Source organism: Pyxicephalus adspersus, chromosome 9 (genome assembly GCF_032062135.1).
Source record: "Pyxicephalus adspersus chromosome 9, UCB_Pads_2.0, whole genome shotgun sequence".
Lineage (NCBI taxonomy): Eukaryota > Metazoa > Chordata > Amphibia > Anura > Pyxicephalidae > Pyxicephalus > Pyxicephalus adspersus.
Genome location: NC_092866.1, coordinates 3,972,708 through 3,991,681, shown reverse-complemented (window position 1 = coordinate 3,991,681; position 18,974 = coordinate 3,972,708). Strand labels below are relative to the sequence as shown.

The window sequence follows — 18,974 nt, the reverse complement described above, 5'->3', positions numbered from 1 at the left end:
GCCCAGAATATAGAGAATGGGTTAGAAATGTAAGGTAATGATATCACTTTTCTCTCACTGTTTTGGTCAGGATAGACCTTGGTAGGGTTTTGCTTTTTATTGGCAGCAGAGACATGAGGTGTCCATCTCCCGATACCAGGAATGCCTAGGCATGACAGGGATTGTTAAGTTTATGATGAACCTAGGAGCAGTGGTGTACGTAGCCAAGAGTGGGCCCCTGTGCAGAACTGACTTAGGGCCCTATTGGCTGAGGGGAGTCCAGGACCCTCGCCCTCTTCCCTATGTCTGCCTACACGCCATGGGAGGAACTGATTGGACACTTGGAAATTGTAACTATACTGTGATGAATAAATTAACTTTATAACCAAAACGGAAATAACGGGAAATCTGCCGATGGGGAAGTGTGTTCAGGTGACAACTAGAAAGGTTATTACCCTTCTCTTTGGGAAATTTACTTTCACTTCCTGCTGCATCTCTGAGACAGAAAGTAAAGAGAAATCCCCCCCAATGGTCCACAGACAGCTCAGTTACTCTGGGAGGGGTTTCAGGCCTTTACTAATCTATATAATAATTACATATACTTTGTTATACACATTGTTGCATTTTTATAGTGGCAGTGCTGTAATGGTATAAACACTTTTTAAAAGGTCACCAATTTGTGACACTACAAGTCCCAAGCTTCCCTTCCATTCCCTCCCCCCCGAGACCTGTAGCGCCCCCTTCCGCCTTCCTGGTGCAGTAAACATGGGATTGTTCCCAGCGAATGGGCGGTGACACGTGACGTCAGCGGATCACGTGGGCATGTGACGTTGTCGTCCTGGTTTCCGGCCTCTTTCTGTCCTCGTTCCCCCCGGGTCTCTCTCCTTCTTCCCGTCCCTGCCATAGTAAGCCCTAGAACCCCGACATGGCTAACGTCGTCGACACCAAGCTGTACGACCTGCTCGGAGTACAACCCGGAGCCAGCGAGAACGAGCTGAAGAAGGTGAGTCAGGGGGCGCCGGGCCTAACACGGAATGGGGATCACTTGGGGGGCCTGGAGACCGGCCTGTGCTGAGGCGGAGGTAGGGGTGCCTAGATACGGACTTTGGGGAATCGGCAGACCTTAGCAAAAGGGGGGCCTGGAGACCGACGTTATCAGATAAGGAAGTCTGAACACCGGCCTTATTAGAAAAAGGAGGGGGAGCGTGGACACCGGGCTTATCTTTGGGAGGCGTGGCCTGCACACGGCCTTGGGGTAACCAGGCTCCTCCCCCTGCAGCCTGCATTGTTGTTGTTTCTGCTCTTCTACTATTACTCAGCTGGTTTTGGGCCTACAGGTGTGCAGGCTGCATTGTTGGTTTGCACCAAGTGAAATTGACACAGGAGGGGCTTCATGAAAGGACATTCTGAAAGAAAAATGTGAAATTTTATTTAAAAAAAATCATCCATCCTTTTATTATCAAACAGGATTTATATAGCACCAACATATTAAACAGCACTGTACATTAAATAGGGGTTGCAAATGACAGGTGTATACAGTCAATAACGCACGAGGGAAGGACCCTGCCCAGAAGAGCTTACAATCTAGGAGGTGGGGGAAGTATCATCCAATAGGAGGGGGGATGTAGAATGGTGGGTGAGTAGTGAGGGATTCGAAAGACAATAGAAGACGGGTAGGTGAGATTGAAGCGTTGTCAGAGAGTTGGGCAGCTCTAGAAAAGTCTTGGAGCCTTGCGTGTGATGAGGTTATGAGTGAGGAAGTCAGTAGGTCATTGGAGGAGGGAATAGGACAGCTAGGGGGATTATTTTTCTATCAGGTCAGAAAGGTAAATGGGACAAGAACTGTGGAAGGATTTGTGTATCAGGTAGGTAGGTGGGGAAAGAGCTGTGGGGGGATTTGAAGGCAAAGCACAGGAGATGAATTAGATTCTCAGGTGAAATGGAAGCCAATGAAGAGAACTACAAAGAGTGGCAGCAGAAGAGAAGTGGGAAGGCTGTGTATGGGGTAGGTAGGTGGGAAGGCTGTGTATGGGGTAGGTAGGTAGGAAGGCTATGTATGGGGTAGGTAGGTGGGAAGGCTGTGTATGGGCTAGGTAGGTGGGAAGGATGGATGAGTCTGGCTGCAGCATTCATAATAGATTGTAGAGGAGAGAGTTGGGTTAGTGGAATACCAGAGAGGAGGAGGTTACAGTAGTCCAGATGAGAGCTGTACAAGGAGTTTAGTGGTCTCTGTGGACAGGTAGGGGCAGATTTTGAAGATGATCCTATAATACAGTTCAGGGAAGTTAGAAACTGTCCCATAGATGTAAATGTGTCATATATATATATATATATATATAGCCAGGTCGGTGTGATTGCTGAAATCTGTGAAAATAACCTTTTTTAGAGCCTCTTCTTAAAGCACTTGCTGTGTCTGTTCGGTGGCACTGGGAGTTGTCGTGGAAGAGGAGATCAAGGCGCTGCTTTTGGGTGAAGAGGCGGCCACATGTGCCGCACTGCTTCAATCGGTGGTGCGACAATCTGTAGTGGCGGTGACCATACATGTGAACGTGATGTGCAACTTGATTTAAAATTTAAAGAATGAAAATCATTATTCTGGGCGACTGATGATTGATTGAATTTGCCCTTGGTCTCTGGAACCCACACAAGTGTCCAGGTCTATTGGGATTTGGGGAAATGTCCAGGTTTGTATACTCCATCCTTGCTGTCCGGATGATGAAGAAAGAGACCGAGTATAGCTAGGGTTTTGTGCGACAAAGAGAAATTTGTATTATAAAAATCAAGTTCATACTAAAAGTTTTTTGCCATATTGCCATTTGTGTCCCCGCTGGAGAGATTTGTACCCTTTTATTTGTGCTGATAATGGGACAGAAATACTAACTCAATATCAGAGAAAAATCCTCCAATAGGGACACCTTTCCGGGATAGCTGTTGTTCCCTTTGGGGAGATTTTCTTGTATTTCCGGTTGCATCCCTGGAACAGGAAGTAAAGGGAAGTCTCTTTAGTGCTTGCAGACAACAAAATATAGAGCTAAAGAATGATGTTAGTCCCAACAAGCAAATATCAATAGCCACTCCCCTAAATTGGGTAAAAAATGATGAAGAAAGAGACAGAGTATAGCTAGGGTCTTGTGCAGCAAAGAGAAATGATAAAAAAAAGTTTCCAGCAAAAATATCATCCAAAGAATTTATTTGGTCTCCCACAATAATTAGTTTTGGAAGATTGACCAATTAACTAGACAGTGAAATCCCAAATTTATTAGATAATGAACATCTCTTAACCCGACGCATTTCGCTTATCGGCTTCTTCAGGGGATTTGGCGGAGAACGTTTTTCAAAGGTTGAAATAAGGTGAAGTCCTCATGTGAGGGATATCTCAGGGATAAGTATATAAGTACACAACACAGTCTCTGGAATGGATGAGAGTTCCATCCTGTGCAAAGTTCGGCATGTGGAGGTGATTCAAGGTCATTGTAGGTGTAGGGATAAGAGAAGTTCTGTATCTAATAAATTAGGGATTTCTCAGTCTAGTTAATTGGACAATCTTCCCATGCTAATTAATGTGGAAGAGACAAAATAAATTCTTTGGATGATTTTTTTGCTGGAAACTGCTGTTCTGAACTTGATTTTTTTTAATACAAATTTCTCTTTGCTGCACAAAACCCTAGCTATACTCTGTCCCTTTCTTCATCATCTTTATACCCAATTTATGGGAGCGGCTATTGATATTTGCTTGGATGTTGGGACTAAAACCATTCTTTAGCTCTATATTTTGCTGTTTGCAATCACTGAGGAGACTTCCTTTCCTGTCCTAGGGATGCAACAGGAAATACAAGGAAATCTCTCCAAAGGGAATAACAGTTATCCCAGAAAGGTGTCCCTATTACAGGATTTTTTCACAACTTTTGTTTTGACATCCAGGTCTGCAGAGTTGGTACTTGTACTCTGTACTCTGTTTCATTACTATCACAAGTGCATAACTCTTCCTTACGTCATCCAACACCTAAAAAGAGACCTATAGGCACACTTCAAATGTTTTAAACATGTTATCTTTCAGTTGTTTGCTAGAACAGGATTATTTGATAAAATATTGGATCGGAATTGTGTACATGAACATTTATGTGGTTGATTAAAAAATCGAGGACTCAATCAGATAGAAGGTCAATGGTTTGCAAGTTTTGTTAGAAGGTCAATGGTTTGCAACGTTTGTTAAATTCAATCAGAGATTATTTGATTCGATCCATGTGTGTGACCAGCATTGGGGTCGGATTAATGAGAGTTGTAAACCAGAACCACCTAATGTAAGTAAAATACAGGTGCTGTTTGTGTCCCAGCTAGGGGGGAATTCTTTGTAACTCCCCCCTCCCACATATATCATTTTTGTGAAAAGGATAGATATTGGACCTGATTTAGAAAAGCTCTCCTAGGCTGGAGAGGATTCACTTTCATCAGCATAGCAAAAGACTTTGAAGAAATCCATTCCAGGTTTGCTGGATCGACCAGCTTCACTAAAGTGTATCCTCTCCAGCCTAGGAGAGCTTTAATAAATTTGGCCCATTGTTTCTGACAATTGAGTTGCTTGAGAATGGCTGCTGTTGCCATGATTAGACTAACTTCATTCCCAGATTCTTCATTAGTTGATATTCATTTCTGGTACATAACGTGCTTCATATTTCCTGAACTTTCCCCGAATTCAGCTGCTCCCCCCGGAGTAAACTCGTGATGTCACACGCAGGCAATACGGGAAAATCCATGACGTCATTGTTGGCTGTGCTATCGGGGATTTGCTGCATCTCTCATATCCTAATAATATACTCGTGTGCTAGGTGACAGCAGTGTTGTGCTGCCACACAAAACCCAGCTCACAATTCATCCTTCTCTCATATTTTCTTGTGTTTTTATTACAACAGCGACTTGTTGTACTGTGCCAAGTGTGATGTGACAATATATGACAAGTTTAATTATAAGGGAGAGATTATAATGAGCTATTAATATACTCTGAGTCACACAAAGTTCTGGGATGAAGCATCAGATTAAGAAATGACGACACAATAGAATTTTAAAAAGTTTGATATTGGCCAATGTAGCACTATTGTGTAAGTAACCTGCTGAAAAGATCATTTAAGATTTAGATTCTTGGTAAATAGAACCACTGGTGTTTTTTTACTTTCTCCACTTGATGCTAAACAGTGTTAAACTCTCAGAGCACCGAGGGCAATAATGCTTGAAAGGTTTAATAAAATTGGCACTGCTGATACTAGGGGGTCCCAGTCCCTGATACTAAGGCTATGTACACACATGCAGTAATTGTCGTTGGAAATGATCTTTCACGATCTTTTCCAGCAGCAAAAGACTGCACGAAGCATGAACAAGTGTTGTACATACAGCGTTGTTCTGCTCCATGGAGAGGGGAGAACAACATAGCGGCACGCCGCTGCTTTCTCTCTCCCCTTCACTTTTATTACGATTGTTCGTTGTTCATGGATCCGCCAGGACGGATCGACGAACAACGAGCGCTGTACACATGCCAGATTCTCGTCCAATATCAGCCCTGAGGCGATTATCGGACCAGAATCATCTGATGTGTGTATGTAGCCTAAGGGGTCACGGTACAATGGCTCTGCTGAGACATGCACTGCTGGGGATGCCTAAAATGTAGACTTTAATTTAGTGTTTCTCAACCAGGGTTCCTTCAGAGGTTGCTAGGGGTTCATTGAGCAATTTGCGCTTCTCTGGTCACTTTAGGTGACCCCTCCCAATTATCTTTTAGGCTATCTATAAAGCTGACCAGCAATGTAAGAGGAACTGACTACCACACTAATGTACTGTGAATATAATAAATATAGACCCCCCCCCAAAAAAAAAAAAAAAAAAGTATCGAGAAAGGCTGAACTAGGTGCACTTTAATGTCAGCCTCCATAGCTGCAATCATTTTACTTCTCTTTGCTACAACGCTGGTGAAAGTGAACAGGAAGTCACAAGAAGGGTCTAAACCAGGGTTCCTAGAGGTTCCTTGAGCAATAGGCATTCTGTGCGCCTCAGGTCAGACTAAGTGACACCAATGATCTCTTTGGCTGTCTGTAAGGGTGACCTTTTTCCCACCGGCCTCCGCACTAATGTAATGTGTTCTGTGGATATAATTATAGGAGGGGTTCCCTAAAGACTTGAAAATTATTTTAAGTGTTCCCCAATGTTATAAAGGATAAGAAACCCTGTTTTAGGGCATGTCTTGGACATCTTGCTTGGTTTGGCTGTACAGCAGGTATTTCATGGTAAAGCTACACTTTTGGTGCAGTCTGTGTTGCCTTTTTTTTTGCTTTGAAGTTAAAGTGGAGCTGTAGTTTCACATTTGGGACAAATTGGGAGCAGGCAGGGTTTTGTTAGGCAGTGTTCCTTCTGCAATAAAACATACTTACCTGTCTGTTGTCAATATATTTTTTTAAGGATACACTGAGCTGGGCATGCAAAGCTCTGTGCACAATGCAGGGTATCCTGGCATCCCCCCAGGCTGGGAATGAATGAACTCTTGTGCGCATGTACAGCAGTTACATCCTCTTGGTATGGGCAATCAAGATGGCCTAAGATCCAACACCCGGTATGTACAGTGGGGTAGGGACAGGTGATTTTAGAAGGGACATCACCTGTCCCTTCTGCAATACAACCTCTGCCTGCTCGTAATGTTTAGTACTTTTAGGCACTTTCTATAATAGAAGCGCTCTGTGCTGATATTCACCTGTTCTCTTGCACTGTCACCCCGTCACATGCTCCCCCTCCCATTCAAAACTCTATTTTGTTAAGGAAAAAAACATTAATAGTTTGATATTCACAGTGGTTTAGTACATTACATTATTATTAATAATAATAAACAGGATTTATATAGCGCCAACATATTACGCAGCGCTGTAAATTAAATAGGGGTTGTAAATGACCGCCTAATACAGTCAGTGATACAGGCGGTGAGGACCCTGCCCCGAAGAGCTTACAATCTAGTAGTGTGGGGGAATATTATTCACACAACACAACACAAGGCATAGTTGATTTTGTTCTATATCTCAACTGAAAGCAAAATGTGTGTTTGGCAATGGGCTGTACTTTTGCTGTTATTATTATTACACCTTATTTATAAAGCACCCACATATTACGCAGCGCTGCACAAAGTTCTTAGTCATGTCACTAGCTGTCCTTCAAAGGGGTTCACAATCTAATGTCCCTACCATAGTCATATGTCATTACCACAGGCTAAGGTCAAGATGGGTGGAAGCCAATTAACCTAGATGTTTTTGGAATGTGGGAGGAAACCCACGCAATCATGGGGAGAACCTGCAAACTCCATGCGGATAGTGCCCTAGCCGAGATTCAAACCTGGAACCTAGTGTATCAAAGGCCAAAGTGTTAACCACTGAACCACTGTGCTGCCCCTATGTGTGCCCAATATGTATGTGTTACAGTCCAGGCACAACATTGTTATTCCCTGCTGTAATAAAGGCACTTATAGTTAACACAGCAAAAGCAAAGCACATATTCATAAGAAAATATTACACGTGTGCTACATTTTTGTATTAAAAATATATTGAACTGTCTTTAGAGCACAAAATTGCTCACCGTTACCTGTCCTTGGATTTGGTGGTTGCATTAGTTCTTATTTCATCAAGCTTTTATGATTTTTCTTCTCTGTACTGGCTTGAAAAATTCTTTGCCTGGGAAGTAAAAACTAATACAAACACACATAGACTAAGCTGCAATTTGTTACATTTGTGTGTGTTTATTAATCTCCTTATGGTTCTCACACACAAGCAGATTGGGTAGGAGAGGATTTACATGGAAATGGTATAGTTCACCTTCCAGCAGGTTTAGGATTCGGAGAGATATCTGTTGGGCCAGGTTAAATAAGTTGTTGTATGATTTGCATTTTATCACGCAAACTTTTTTTTCTTTTGTCCCTCAGATAATACGCAAAGATTTAGTCACCCTGCAGTCTTCTTGTGTTTTTGTTATTTCATTATTCTCATATTGCTGTTTGTTACCTCTGGTATTATGCTTTCCGACAGTAGAATTCAATAATTGGTGCACAGGTTTATTTAGTATTATATCGTATAGCCGGATAGAATTCAGTTCCCAAGGCAACCAGTCCAAATTTTTCAGCAACATAGGCTGAGCTAACTAAAAATCTCATTCCTGATCATTCTGCACTGATAATGCAATAACCTACTACAATTTGACAAATTAGGAACACCGTGCTGGTCGGCAAGGGGGGGGGTTAATGTTAATTGCTGATTGTAAAAGAAAATTGCTTAAAATACTTCTCTCTCTGGCCTATGCAGGAAGGTTGGTGACCATTCCATACTGCCTAAAGCTAGCTACACACGTGCAATAATTGTCGTTAGAAAATGAACGACTAACGATTATGCACAATTATTTTTAATGATCGTATTGTGCACAGTTCTGTACATGCTGTAACAATACGATCATTCAAATATAATCCACCAATAATGTACACACACTAGATACGATCGTTTAAACAATTCAGGAAGTGACATGTAAAGAGAAAGTGTACTGCAGAACCATCCACGATCACTGAACGACCGTACACACAATAGATATCGAACGATCGTCGCCCAAACAGATCCGCCGGGATGGTTGTTTGTTTCCAGCCACAATCCTTGTTCATCGGTGTCGTTTTTTACGCACTTTTTTCGTTAATGATTATCAGACAAACGGTCATTTGTTTCCAACGATAATTATTGCACGTGTGTACGCAGCTTAACTGCAACTAAACAAAGGAGGTCACTGCCATTGTTTGTGGTGTCTGATATGGGTACCTGGATTATAAATGGGTACCAGAAGTATAAGGGCTCTATTTATAAATGATTCCCCTGTCAATTCGTCAGAAATTCGCTGAGCGGTGTTCCATTATCTCATTTCAGTTCCTATTAAAAAACAATGACTTGTTCTGCTACCTAGTGGTCATTTATCAAAGTGCATAGCTGTCACAATAGGAAAAGGTATATGTATAAGCAATATGACAGATGAATCATTTATAAATGCATCCCATTGCGTTCTACTGGTCTTCTCTTTGATATAACAACACAGTATGTTTTCAGCTCTGAATTTTAAAGCACGTGTTGTCATCTTTGTTTAAAAACAACAGACACTTCTCTTCATCTCTTTTATCAGTCCTTGGAGAGCACTGCAAGTTATCAAGTTCACAGAGTTTCTGGCAATGTCAAACAGATGTCCAAAAACACTTTCATGTGTATATTTAACAGACCAAAAAAGTGCAAATAATTTATTGTTAGTGTTTATTTTTTTCTTAACAGTGGTCACTTACGTGCTCTTTAAAAACAGGTTTTATTCTAGGAGTAACTGTTTTTTTTTTTTTTATATTAATTATGGACCGCTGATGCTCCGTGATGGTAATATGCCGGCTAGTTTTGTTGTCTGCCATTGTTGTATTTTTGGATAGCTGTGTGGATTGGAAAGTTGTCCCTGTATTGTTACCAGAATCAGCAGCAACTTTGGGGTCAGAGGATGTAAGTCTGTGCACATGTTAGGGAAAAATGCCTAAAGTGGAACAAAAGTCCAACTTTGCACAATTGGTGATCACCTTGGGATAAGCAATGCCCGTTCTGCATTTGTTCTTACCTGTTTGATCGTTGCCCAGCTGTCAAATATTTGTTGCAGGGATACCTGACAATTTTGGTTTCCCTTGCACATGCTGATCAATGAATGAACTCCTGTTCAGGAGGTACATAATCCCATCCAATCTAGATGGCCAGAGATCCTTTTTGGGAAGAGAATAGGGGGCCAAGATGGCAGCACTTTTTGATGGGACAGGTGAGTATTGCTGGCTTAGTTACGCTAAGAGAGGGAAGGTAGGAGGCACAAGAATTCTGAAAGGTAAAGGTATTCATTGCTCAACCCTAATATAAACCTGTTCTGTTACAGGGACATCCAAGCAGTATTTTTTGTACACCTCACAGGGTCCATTTCAGTGTTATATAAAATGATTGCAGAATATCTTCCTGTCATTTATTTATTGTCTTTCTGATAATTTGATACCTTGGCTAGTATTTGACTCTTTCTCTTATCTTTTTACTTTAGGCTTACCGCAAGCTGGCCAAGGAATACCATCCAGATAAGAACCCAAATGCAGGAGATAAGGTAAGCAGTGCAGCACAACTGTTCATAGAAAGGAAAGGACTTGGCACCATGTCAGTGAATCAGTCAGAGATAAAGGGACTGGTGTGTGATGAGCTTATAAATAATAAAGTGCACAATTAGCAACTTCAGCTAAAGAATTCCCTTTTGTACCTTGACATCAAATATACAGATAAACGTGTATGGGAAACGTTGCTTAAAATTTTAGTTTTTCCAATTTGTGAAAAGAAATGAAGTTTGTCCTTTTATTCTGCTCCTAGATTTGTATGTAATAAAATAAACTTGTGTTTTACCTATGAGGAGCTGTGCAGTTTTCCCTTAACATCCTCCACATCAGAACATGGTCAACTCTTTTTTGCTTTTCCACCTCTGCCCTGCTGCCCAAGTGGAAAGACCACTTTGTTTATTTCTTGTGTTGTGCTCATATGTCTATGGACTCTCCCTATATAATAGTAGTGATTTGTGGCCAGATTTCAAGGAACAAAAAAAGAACAATCAAAACAAATTAAAGCAGACCACAGAAAGTGCCTACATCTTCGAGTTTTTTTTTTACATGGTCCAGAATTCCCTAGTACAGCACATCAATGAATACACATTTCTCTTGCTTTGTGGGCCGCAGACATTACATTGTGATAAGCTTTGGTGAATACAGGTTTGGTTTGGCCTTTAGGTCAATGTCTGCTTGCTGCGTGTTCCTTGGTTTGTGGGAATGCACAGAAATTATTTTGATTACAGGTAAAATGCGTGGTCCTGATTTCAGGGTGGTGGATGGGCATCAGCGCCTTTTTTCCTCTACCTTCTATCGCTTGTTTTATTCACCACCCAGGTCCCTCTTTGGCACTGTAGGGAATCACTAATCTAGCCATGCCAATAGCTTCACATTCAGTATTAAGAGATTGTTGCTTTTGCTTAGTAAATGTAAAAATATCTTGTGACTAAATCTTTCATTTTTATTTTTTGGGGATTTCAGTTTAAAGAGATAAGCTTTGCTTATGAAGTCCTGTCCAACCCAGAGAAGAGAGAACTGTATGACCGGTATGGAGAGCAGGGCCTGCGGGAAGGTTGCGGAGGCGGTGGTGGCATGGATGACATTTTCTCGCATATCTTTGGCGGGGGCCTCTTTGGGTTTATGGGTGGACAGAGCCGAAGTCGCAATGGCAGAAGAAGAGGAGAGGACATGTTGCACCCACTCAAGTGAGAACACATTTATGTTTATAATGTGTTTGTAATATCTGAAGGCCTATTGATCTGCCTTGTCACATTTAAACCTCCAGGACGCATCTTAAGTGTCTTGCTGATGTCCTAATGACAGTCAGTGAAGATTTGAAACCAACTTTATTTATTCCTAGCCAAGGAGAGCGAACATTTAGGCACCAAGAGACTGCTCATGCTGATGCTCATACTTAACCCTCCACAGTGAGATATTTAGAATTTAAACATATTCATACTTTAAAATAAAATTACCATACTGAAAGCAGAATTGAAATGCTGGCAGCTTGGTATGTATTTGTTTAGATATGTTCCAGAGTACTCCAGAAACTCAGAAACCAAGGCTGCTTGGTTTTTAACACGCATGCTTTGACCTAAGCCAAAGCACACCTGTTCATTTGCACGCCCACCAGGATATGAAGGTTACAGTCCCCTCCACAAGTCTACCTTTACAATTCTATAGGTCTTGTCTCCATTTCATCTTCTTCAAACAGCCATAAAAAGCAGTGACCATACCAGGTACATCAACCTCTTGTTGGGGTCATGGGAGCCAATGTGCAGTTTCTATAAATCTTTGTTTGCCTGTTTGAAGATTTGTGATGATTACCTGCAATGAAAACTTTTTGTGTTTCTGTGCTTGACATGTTCTTTTTTTTTTTTCCCCAGAGTATCTTTAGAAGACTTATATAATGGAAAGACAACCAAGCTACAGCTAAGCAAGAACGTGCTGTGTAGTTCCTGTAACGGGTGAGTGTGTACATATGTATATGAAATTAGCCTTTCTTTTGGGTCGTCCATGCACAGTACAACTGATAATCTTTCACTGAGATCCGCAGATGTTCATCCTATGTCTGCTGAAGTAATGCTGATGTGCAGAACTTTCTTCTCTGGTTACATGATTGCCTGAAGAAAACTTAAGGTGGCTGTATTGGAAAATTTAAAGTGTTTGAGCTTCATTCAGGGCGTGTAAAGCATCTTTTTACAGAGCCTTCCAAAAAGTATGAAGCTTTAGTTTTGCGAAGCACAGATTTTTATGATCCAGATCCCTATCTACTTTTCTATATATTGATAAGGCAATGAACTGGACTTGCTGAAATCTTTCTAAAAGATTTTTCAGTGCTTGCTGCTATAATAAATCACAATGCTGTAATAGGACAAAGCATTTTTTGGCACCCCTTTAGATGTGCGCTTCATTAATTCCTACATGGATAAATTGTCATTAGGCATTTTTTCTGATTATATTGGGCAGTGCAAGAAGCAAAAATGTATTTTCTTTTAAAGCAGAGCTCTAATGACACAACTAACCCTATAGTGCGGCTCCCTCTGCACCGCAAAGGTTAACTTCCTATTTTATTTTGATTCCTTAAAAAATGACTTCTGCTTGCTTATCCGATGCCTCTGTCCTGATTCCCAGAAGTCATGTCCCTTTGGCTCTCCATCATCTGTAATTTCCCTGACAATAATATGCAAAATGTAGTTTGCGCCTGTGTATTGATGATTTGTATTTTTGTTCCCTTTAGACAAGGTGGTAAGAGTGGAGCAGTTCAGAAATGTACAGCCTGCAGAGGACGAGGTGTGCGTATAATGATAAGACAGCTGGCTCCAGGGATGGTGCAGCAGATGCAGTCTGTCTGCTCCGACTGCAATGGGGAAGGTAAAACGCTTTTTTAGGAATCTGAACCCAAATATGTGTATTATGTTAGAGAACACAGTACCATGCTTGTGGAAGCTGCCATTTCATTGTAAATGTATTTCAAGATAGAATGAGTACAGTGCCAGATAACCTTTAATTTTTTTTAAATTTGTATGACGTCCAGTCATAGTGGGCACTATGGCAGTTAACCAGTGGGCACTCTAAGCCTTAGAACTTTGTCACATTCCTTTTCATACTTGCTGCTAAATATTTTAACATTTGCTTTAGTTACTTCTCTGTGTTCTGGTGTGCAACTTGAAACATGTATTAAGCATCCCTGCAGAAAAGTGGCTATCATAAGTCGGTCAACAATGTGCCCATAAAAGAAACCTGTTGTGAACTCCAATTGCTAATGTCCAGTATGGTTTTCTTTCAGGGGAAGTAATCAATGAAAAAGATCGCTGTAAAAAGTGTGAAGGTAAAAAAGTCATCAAAGAAGTGAAAATCCTAGAAGTTCACGTGGACAAAGGAATGAAACATGGACAGAAAATCACATTCACTGGAGAGGCAGACCAGGCCCCAGGGGTGGAACCTGGAGACATAGTGCTGGTGCTACAAGAAAAAGAAAATGAGGTATGTAAAAGGACAAACTAATTTACCCAAATAGGCAAACTTTTTATAGCACATGGCCTATCTCCTGGAAACAAAGTAACAAGATGTCTTATGATGAATCAACATCAAAAGAGTTCCAGTCTGTCAGTTGTTTAGGTATTAGGGAACTCTAATATGTAGCGCAGTGGTCCCCGACCCCCAGGTCCGCAGACTGGTGCCGGTCCGTGGCTTTTGACTTGAGGGACGCAAATGACAGGTGGTAGATGGCAGCGGGAGCGCAGGCTGCCCTCCTTATACTGCTCCAAAGCTAGTTACTGCGTGACAGCAGGAGCACAACCAGCGGCCTCCTGTCATTTGCGGCCCCCGACCTACCAACCACCGTGCTTACACAGGAGCTCCTGAGAAAAGCAGAGCAATGTATGTAGGGCTTAAAGTTCTCTGCCATTCCCATCAGCTCTCATACACTACTCTGCTATACTCAACTAGTGTGCTGACAGGAGGCCAAGCTGCTGAGAATAGCAGTAGAGTAGTGTAAGCTGTACATATACTATCTTACCGGGCCCTGCTATCAGAAAGGTTGGGGACCACTGATGTAGGGCATGCAGTGATGTAACTGGATTCTAGGAATTTGATATGCTGAATTAGTACTTGTTTAGGTTAGTGACTTTCAAAGAATTGAAGATCATCATTTTGTGACAAACTGGCAGAGCGAGAAATTGGCCATTGCCTTACCTTCCCACCACCCTCCCCTAAACCATTCTACTTTTTGCCTGGTAAAGCAAGCTATACTCACCTAAATCATCTATTTTGAGTGTGCAGGACCACTCAGAATTCATTGTTTTGAATTTACATGCTGAGAATTTATTTCGAGAAGGGAGAGCACATTGCTTGGCTTTTGAGTTTTATAGCATTCAAATGTTTGCAGGGTCTTTGTTTTGGATTCTCAGTAATGTAAAAATCAAGCAGGGAATGAAACTCCTTTTGTAACAATGTTTTTGTTTACAGAGCTTTCAGCGGGATGGAAATGATCTGCATATGACACACAAGATTGGCCTGGTTGAAGCTTTGTGTGGATTCCAGTTTTCTTTCAAGCACCTTGATGGGCGTCAGATTGTGGTCAAATATCCTCCTGGAAAAGTGATTGAGCCTGGTAAATTTTATGATCTCTGTTTATTCCAACTTTACAACCAACTCTTTAGCTGTAAAGATGGCACATTTGAAAGAGAACCTTTTACATCCATGTAAAATGTTTTTACAGCCACTAAAACAAAGGTTAATATTTTTACAATTTTTGAACATATACTAGTCAATAGAGTCTTAACATTTTATCCTTACAGTTTACATTTTTCCCATTCTCTGCCTCCCCTGCCACCATCTTGGATCAAGGATTATTGACAGCCTGCTTTTATGTTCTGACTTTCACATCCATTGATGATGCACCACTAGATCACACTCATCTGCACGCTGAGATCTAACTGCCCACCATTTGGTTTAGTGGTTGCTGGTTGACATCAGCCTTAGACATCACATTAGGAAAAACATTGTTCAAGTTTGGTTCTAGGTCTGTTGGGACAAACTGGAACAAATATTCAGGATAGAAGTTTAAGTTGGCAAGGTAAACAACAACTGTGAGCCTGTTAATGGTACACAGCATGCAGCTGCTGCTCACTATGTATATTTGCATGTCTTGTAAGCCTGTGAAGGTTCACAGTGGTCAGTATTCTTGTTGGCTGGCGGCCGTTACAGGGATTGTTTTGCCTGTATTTATCAAGTCGATGTTACAAAATCCTCCTGATACTTTGAAAGTAGGAGAGTGAATCATAATGGGTATTTTGGAATCCCAAAAGAAATTTGGATGTGGTGTGTTGAATGATGTCAAAGCTTTCACTTACTGATGAAGGCTATGTTTAAATTGTACATTTCTTTTTTTTGTCTAGGCTCTGTACGTGTTGTCCGAGGTGAAGGCATGCCGCAGTACCGCAATCCCTTTGAAAAAGGAGATCTGTACATTAAGTTTGATGTCCAGTTTCCAGAAAACAACTGGATCAACCCAGAGAAACTAACAGTGAGTTCTCTAAATTGAAGTTGCCAGATACCTAGGAAGAGTAGCCTATGCCCGTGCCACCACATTTTCATGTTATGGGTGCAGAAAAGTTTAATAGATTTTTCTTTACAGATGCATACTTATGTTGATTCAATGGACACAGTTCCTCTGTTTACATATATTGCCCAAGGTCTTCACTGTCTTGGTCATCACTGCACATTAGATCTCAAAAGACTTTTATGGGACTCTAGCCTCATGACATCCCCATTGAAATCAATTGGATACTATCTCAGGTGCAGCCAGTGAAGCCTTGAACTGTGGAATATAAACCAACAGAGGAACCGTGTCTGTTAGATTGAGTTATACTAGTTATACATTTAATTTCCATTCATCTACACGCAGGCACAGTGTTTTGGCCACAACCTAAACATTTTCCATGGAAAACCTCTGAACGCTCTTAAATAAGGAACTGAAAATTCTTTTGACTAGAGAGTTAAGCTTCACATAGTACTAGTTACAGCCCTTCTTAGGTGACACACTCCAGGCCATTTGCTGTGTAATAAAGGAAAAGTGCATTTTCAAGCAACATTTGTTAACCTTTTTTGCCTCCTTCCGCGGACCTAACATCCCTCCCTTCAGTACATACTGTTTATGACCTTGGTTCAGCTGTTTGTTAAATCCGGTCATATCACATCTTTCTTTGGGAGTCCTGGAAGTCTGTCACTTTGTAATGCACAGGCACCTCAAGGACAGTAAATATTTGTACTATTTAGGGAGCACTTCTCCTTTAGCATTAAAGATTAGATGGCTACAAAGTATTGTCAAAGTATTGGTAAAAATTGTTGTGGTTAGCAAAGTAAGTTAGGCTTTTCATTGCTTCCGTTCTGAAATGTGAGCATACCACAATGCCTGCAGCTGCAGAGGTCAGTGTGGGTTTGCCTAAAGCTTTTTTAAGTTTTAAATTCTGTGCCTGAATGACCAAAGCTTTTTACACTTTCCCTGCAGGAACTTGAAGACCTCCTTCCCGCCAGACCTGAATCCTCCACAGTCAATGCAGATGCAGAGGAAGTAGATCTTCAAGAATTTGACAGCACTCGTGGCTCGGGAAGCGGACAGAGACGTGAAGCCTATAATGATAGTTCAGATGACGAAAGCAGCCACCACGGGCCAGGAGTACAGTGTGCGCACCAGTAAACCTTTCAAAACAAAGTTGCACAACAACAAAAAAAATCCCCTTCCTTTGGAATTCTCTTTCTCTTCTGCCTTTTTTTTTTTTGGTCACTGCAACCTAGCCCAAATTTTGCCCAAACAATCGTTCTAATATGGACATCTCTGTTGCTGTACATGTAACTTAAAAATGGTTCTATGGTATTTACAAAGTGTATAATTTAAAGCTAACCAGACACCTTACATGCAGTTTTGACCATTCTGTAGCACATAATAAAACCCTTTAAAGGAAGAAGAGATAAAGTTAATGCTCCCCATATCGACTGCTTGATTTTTTTTATTTACCAGTCTGTGTAGATTAGAATCAGGCAACAAGTAATTCTTCTGGCTGTCGAACTCCACATCTCAACAGGGCATGCTGAGATCTGGAGTTCCTCAGCAGCTGCCAGGCGCCTGCAGGCTGCCTGCTCCTCGTGTAGATTTTATGTTTCCTGTTTTAATTTCATACATGTAAAAAAAAAAAGTGTGTTTTTTCTTTTTTGGAGCTGTGTATTTTTTGGCTGCACTTACATGAGCTGCTACATATAGAATAAACAATTTCACGGCCTGTATTTCCAGTACCGATGACACGCTTGTTGATTATTTTGTTCCGACTGGGGACGATCGCAACGTTACCCATGGACGTTTTCTGCCATTTATTTCTCCTTTTTTGTTCAAGTGAATGGTTAATAAAAAAGTATGTACGGTTAGTTTGGTATGTGTATGTTCATAACAAGTGCTAGGAAATCTGTCCTGGTTGCTGAAAAACACTTTTCCTGACATTTCCATATCGGCAGGTTGACAAGGTCAGGACAAAACTATATATTTAAAAAAAAAAATGTATCCTTCCCTAGCCTTGGCATTCCTATTTGTAGTCCTCTTTACCATGGGGGCCATCTACAGTGCTTCTTCCTCCAGCCTAGCTGTAACAGATCTATGTTTGTCTGTCCTGATATCATATTGGTATGGGCTACTATGAGTGTCTTTTCTGTGGAAACCTTATTCTGATGTTTGGTGTTGCATGTAGGATTTGCCGGGTAAACGGTTTGTTTTTCCTTGGAATACTTAGTATGCACCCTATTCAATTTTAGGCTTTCAAAGAATCCAGGTGGGTATAGTTTTCCTTATTCTCTATCAGTGTTGCAGCACTGTCTGAAAATCTCCAGCCGCCCTCTTTTCTTTGGGCAGGGACATCCCTACTACACATACACTGGATGTTTACATGGCCAAGCATTGTTGAGGGAGCAGATTTTTTTACCGCAGTGTGCATCTTGTTTTGGGGATAACCATTTCTTTTATCTCTTGTCCTGCAGTGAGCTGAGTTTTCCTCAGCTACAAGAAGTATTATATCATTTACTACTTAAAATATGCTTTTGCTGAATTTGGATTTTAATGGGAACTTGGGCTTTACCCATGTGAGATAAAGAAACAGGTTCATTATGAAGCTTATTTTCCCTCAACCCATTTATCTGGTAAGTCCTTGGTAAGATCTGAATTGTTATAGTTGAAGCTCTGTCTACCCTTCCCTAATGTCCTAATTGTCCTTGATAAAGAAATGTCAATGTTTTGCTGCAGTATGTGTCCCTTCTTGGCAGACTTACCATCACGTTCCGACGTTAGATTGTCACCATCAAAATTGGAGCCCTGATACCAAAGTGGGAAAAAAATGTTTTTTTGATACATCTGACTTACAATGATTGGAAAATTAAAGAGTGACAGATGGTTGATTCCTGTTGTCTTTAGTCTGAAATTCTGCAGCATAACCGTGCTGATTGCTACTGCTGGGTGTATGAGAACATATAGCCCCCAACAATGTCACTGTTGCTTTTTTATTCTCCACTCAGAATGTACTAGAAAAATAATAAATCGGTTTACAGTTAGTTGCTGGATTTGAACATATGAGGTCTTTACCATTATCTGGCATCTAGACAGGTGTCCCAGATGTTTGATACATCTTGGACTTGAGTCACACCTGCTTAACCTCCTAGGCCAGGGGTGGGCAAACTTTGACTCAGGGGCCACATGGGGTTCTAAAATTTGGCAGAGGGGCCGGGCCAGGATCAGATGGATGGGGTGTCACTGAATGTGACATCATGATGACATAACGCCTCCCACTCTCCCATCGCAGATCTG

General features: G+C 41.2%; 1 protein-coding gene across 1 annotated transcript; it reads left to right on the top strand.

Moving 5' to 3' along the window:
- Nucleotides 1-801: 801 nt before the first annotated feature.
- On the top strand, nt 802-17,551 carry DNAJA2 (DnaJ heat shock protein family (Hsp40) member A2). The gene is made up of 9 exons (XM_072422113.1): nt 802-982; nt 10,081-10,140; nt 11,108-11,331; nt 12,013-12,093; nt 12,867-13,000; nt 13,416-13,612; nt 14,597-14,741; nt 15,529-15,656; nt 16,641-17,551. Exons 1-9 carry the CDS (start codon nt 905-907, stop codon nt 16,827-16,829), a joined length of 1,236 nt encoding a protein of 411 aa, XP_072278214.1. The 5' UTR covers nt 802-904; the 3' UTR covers nt 16,830-17,551.
- Nucleotides 17,552-18,974: the final 1,423 nt, after the last annotated feature.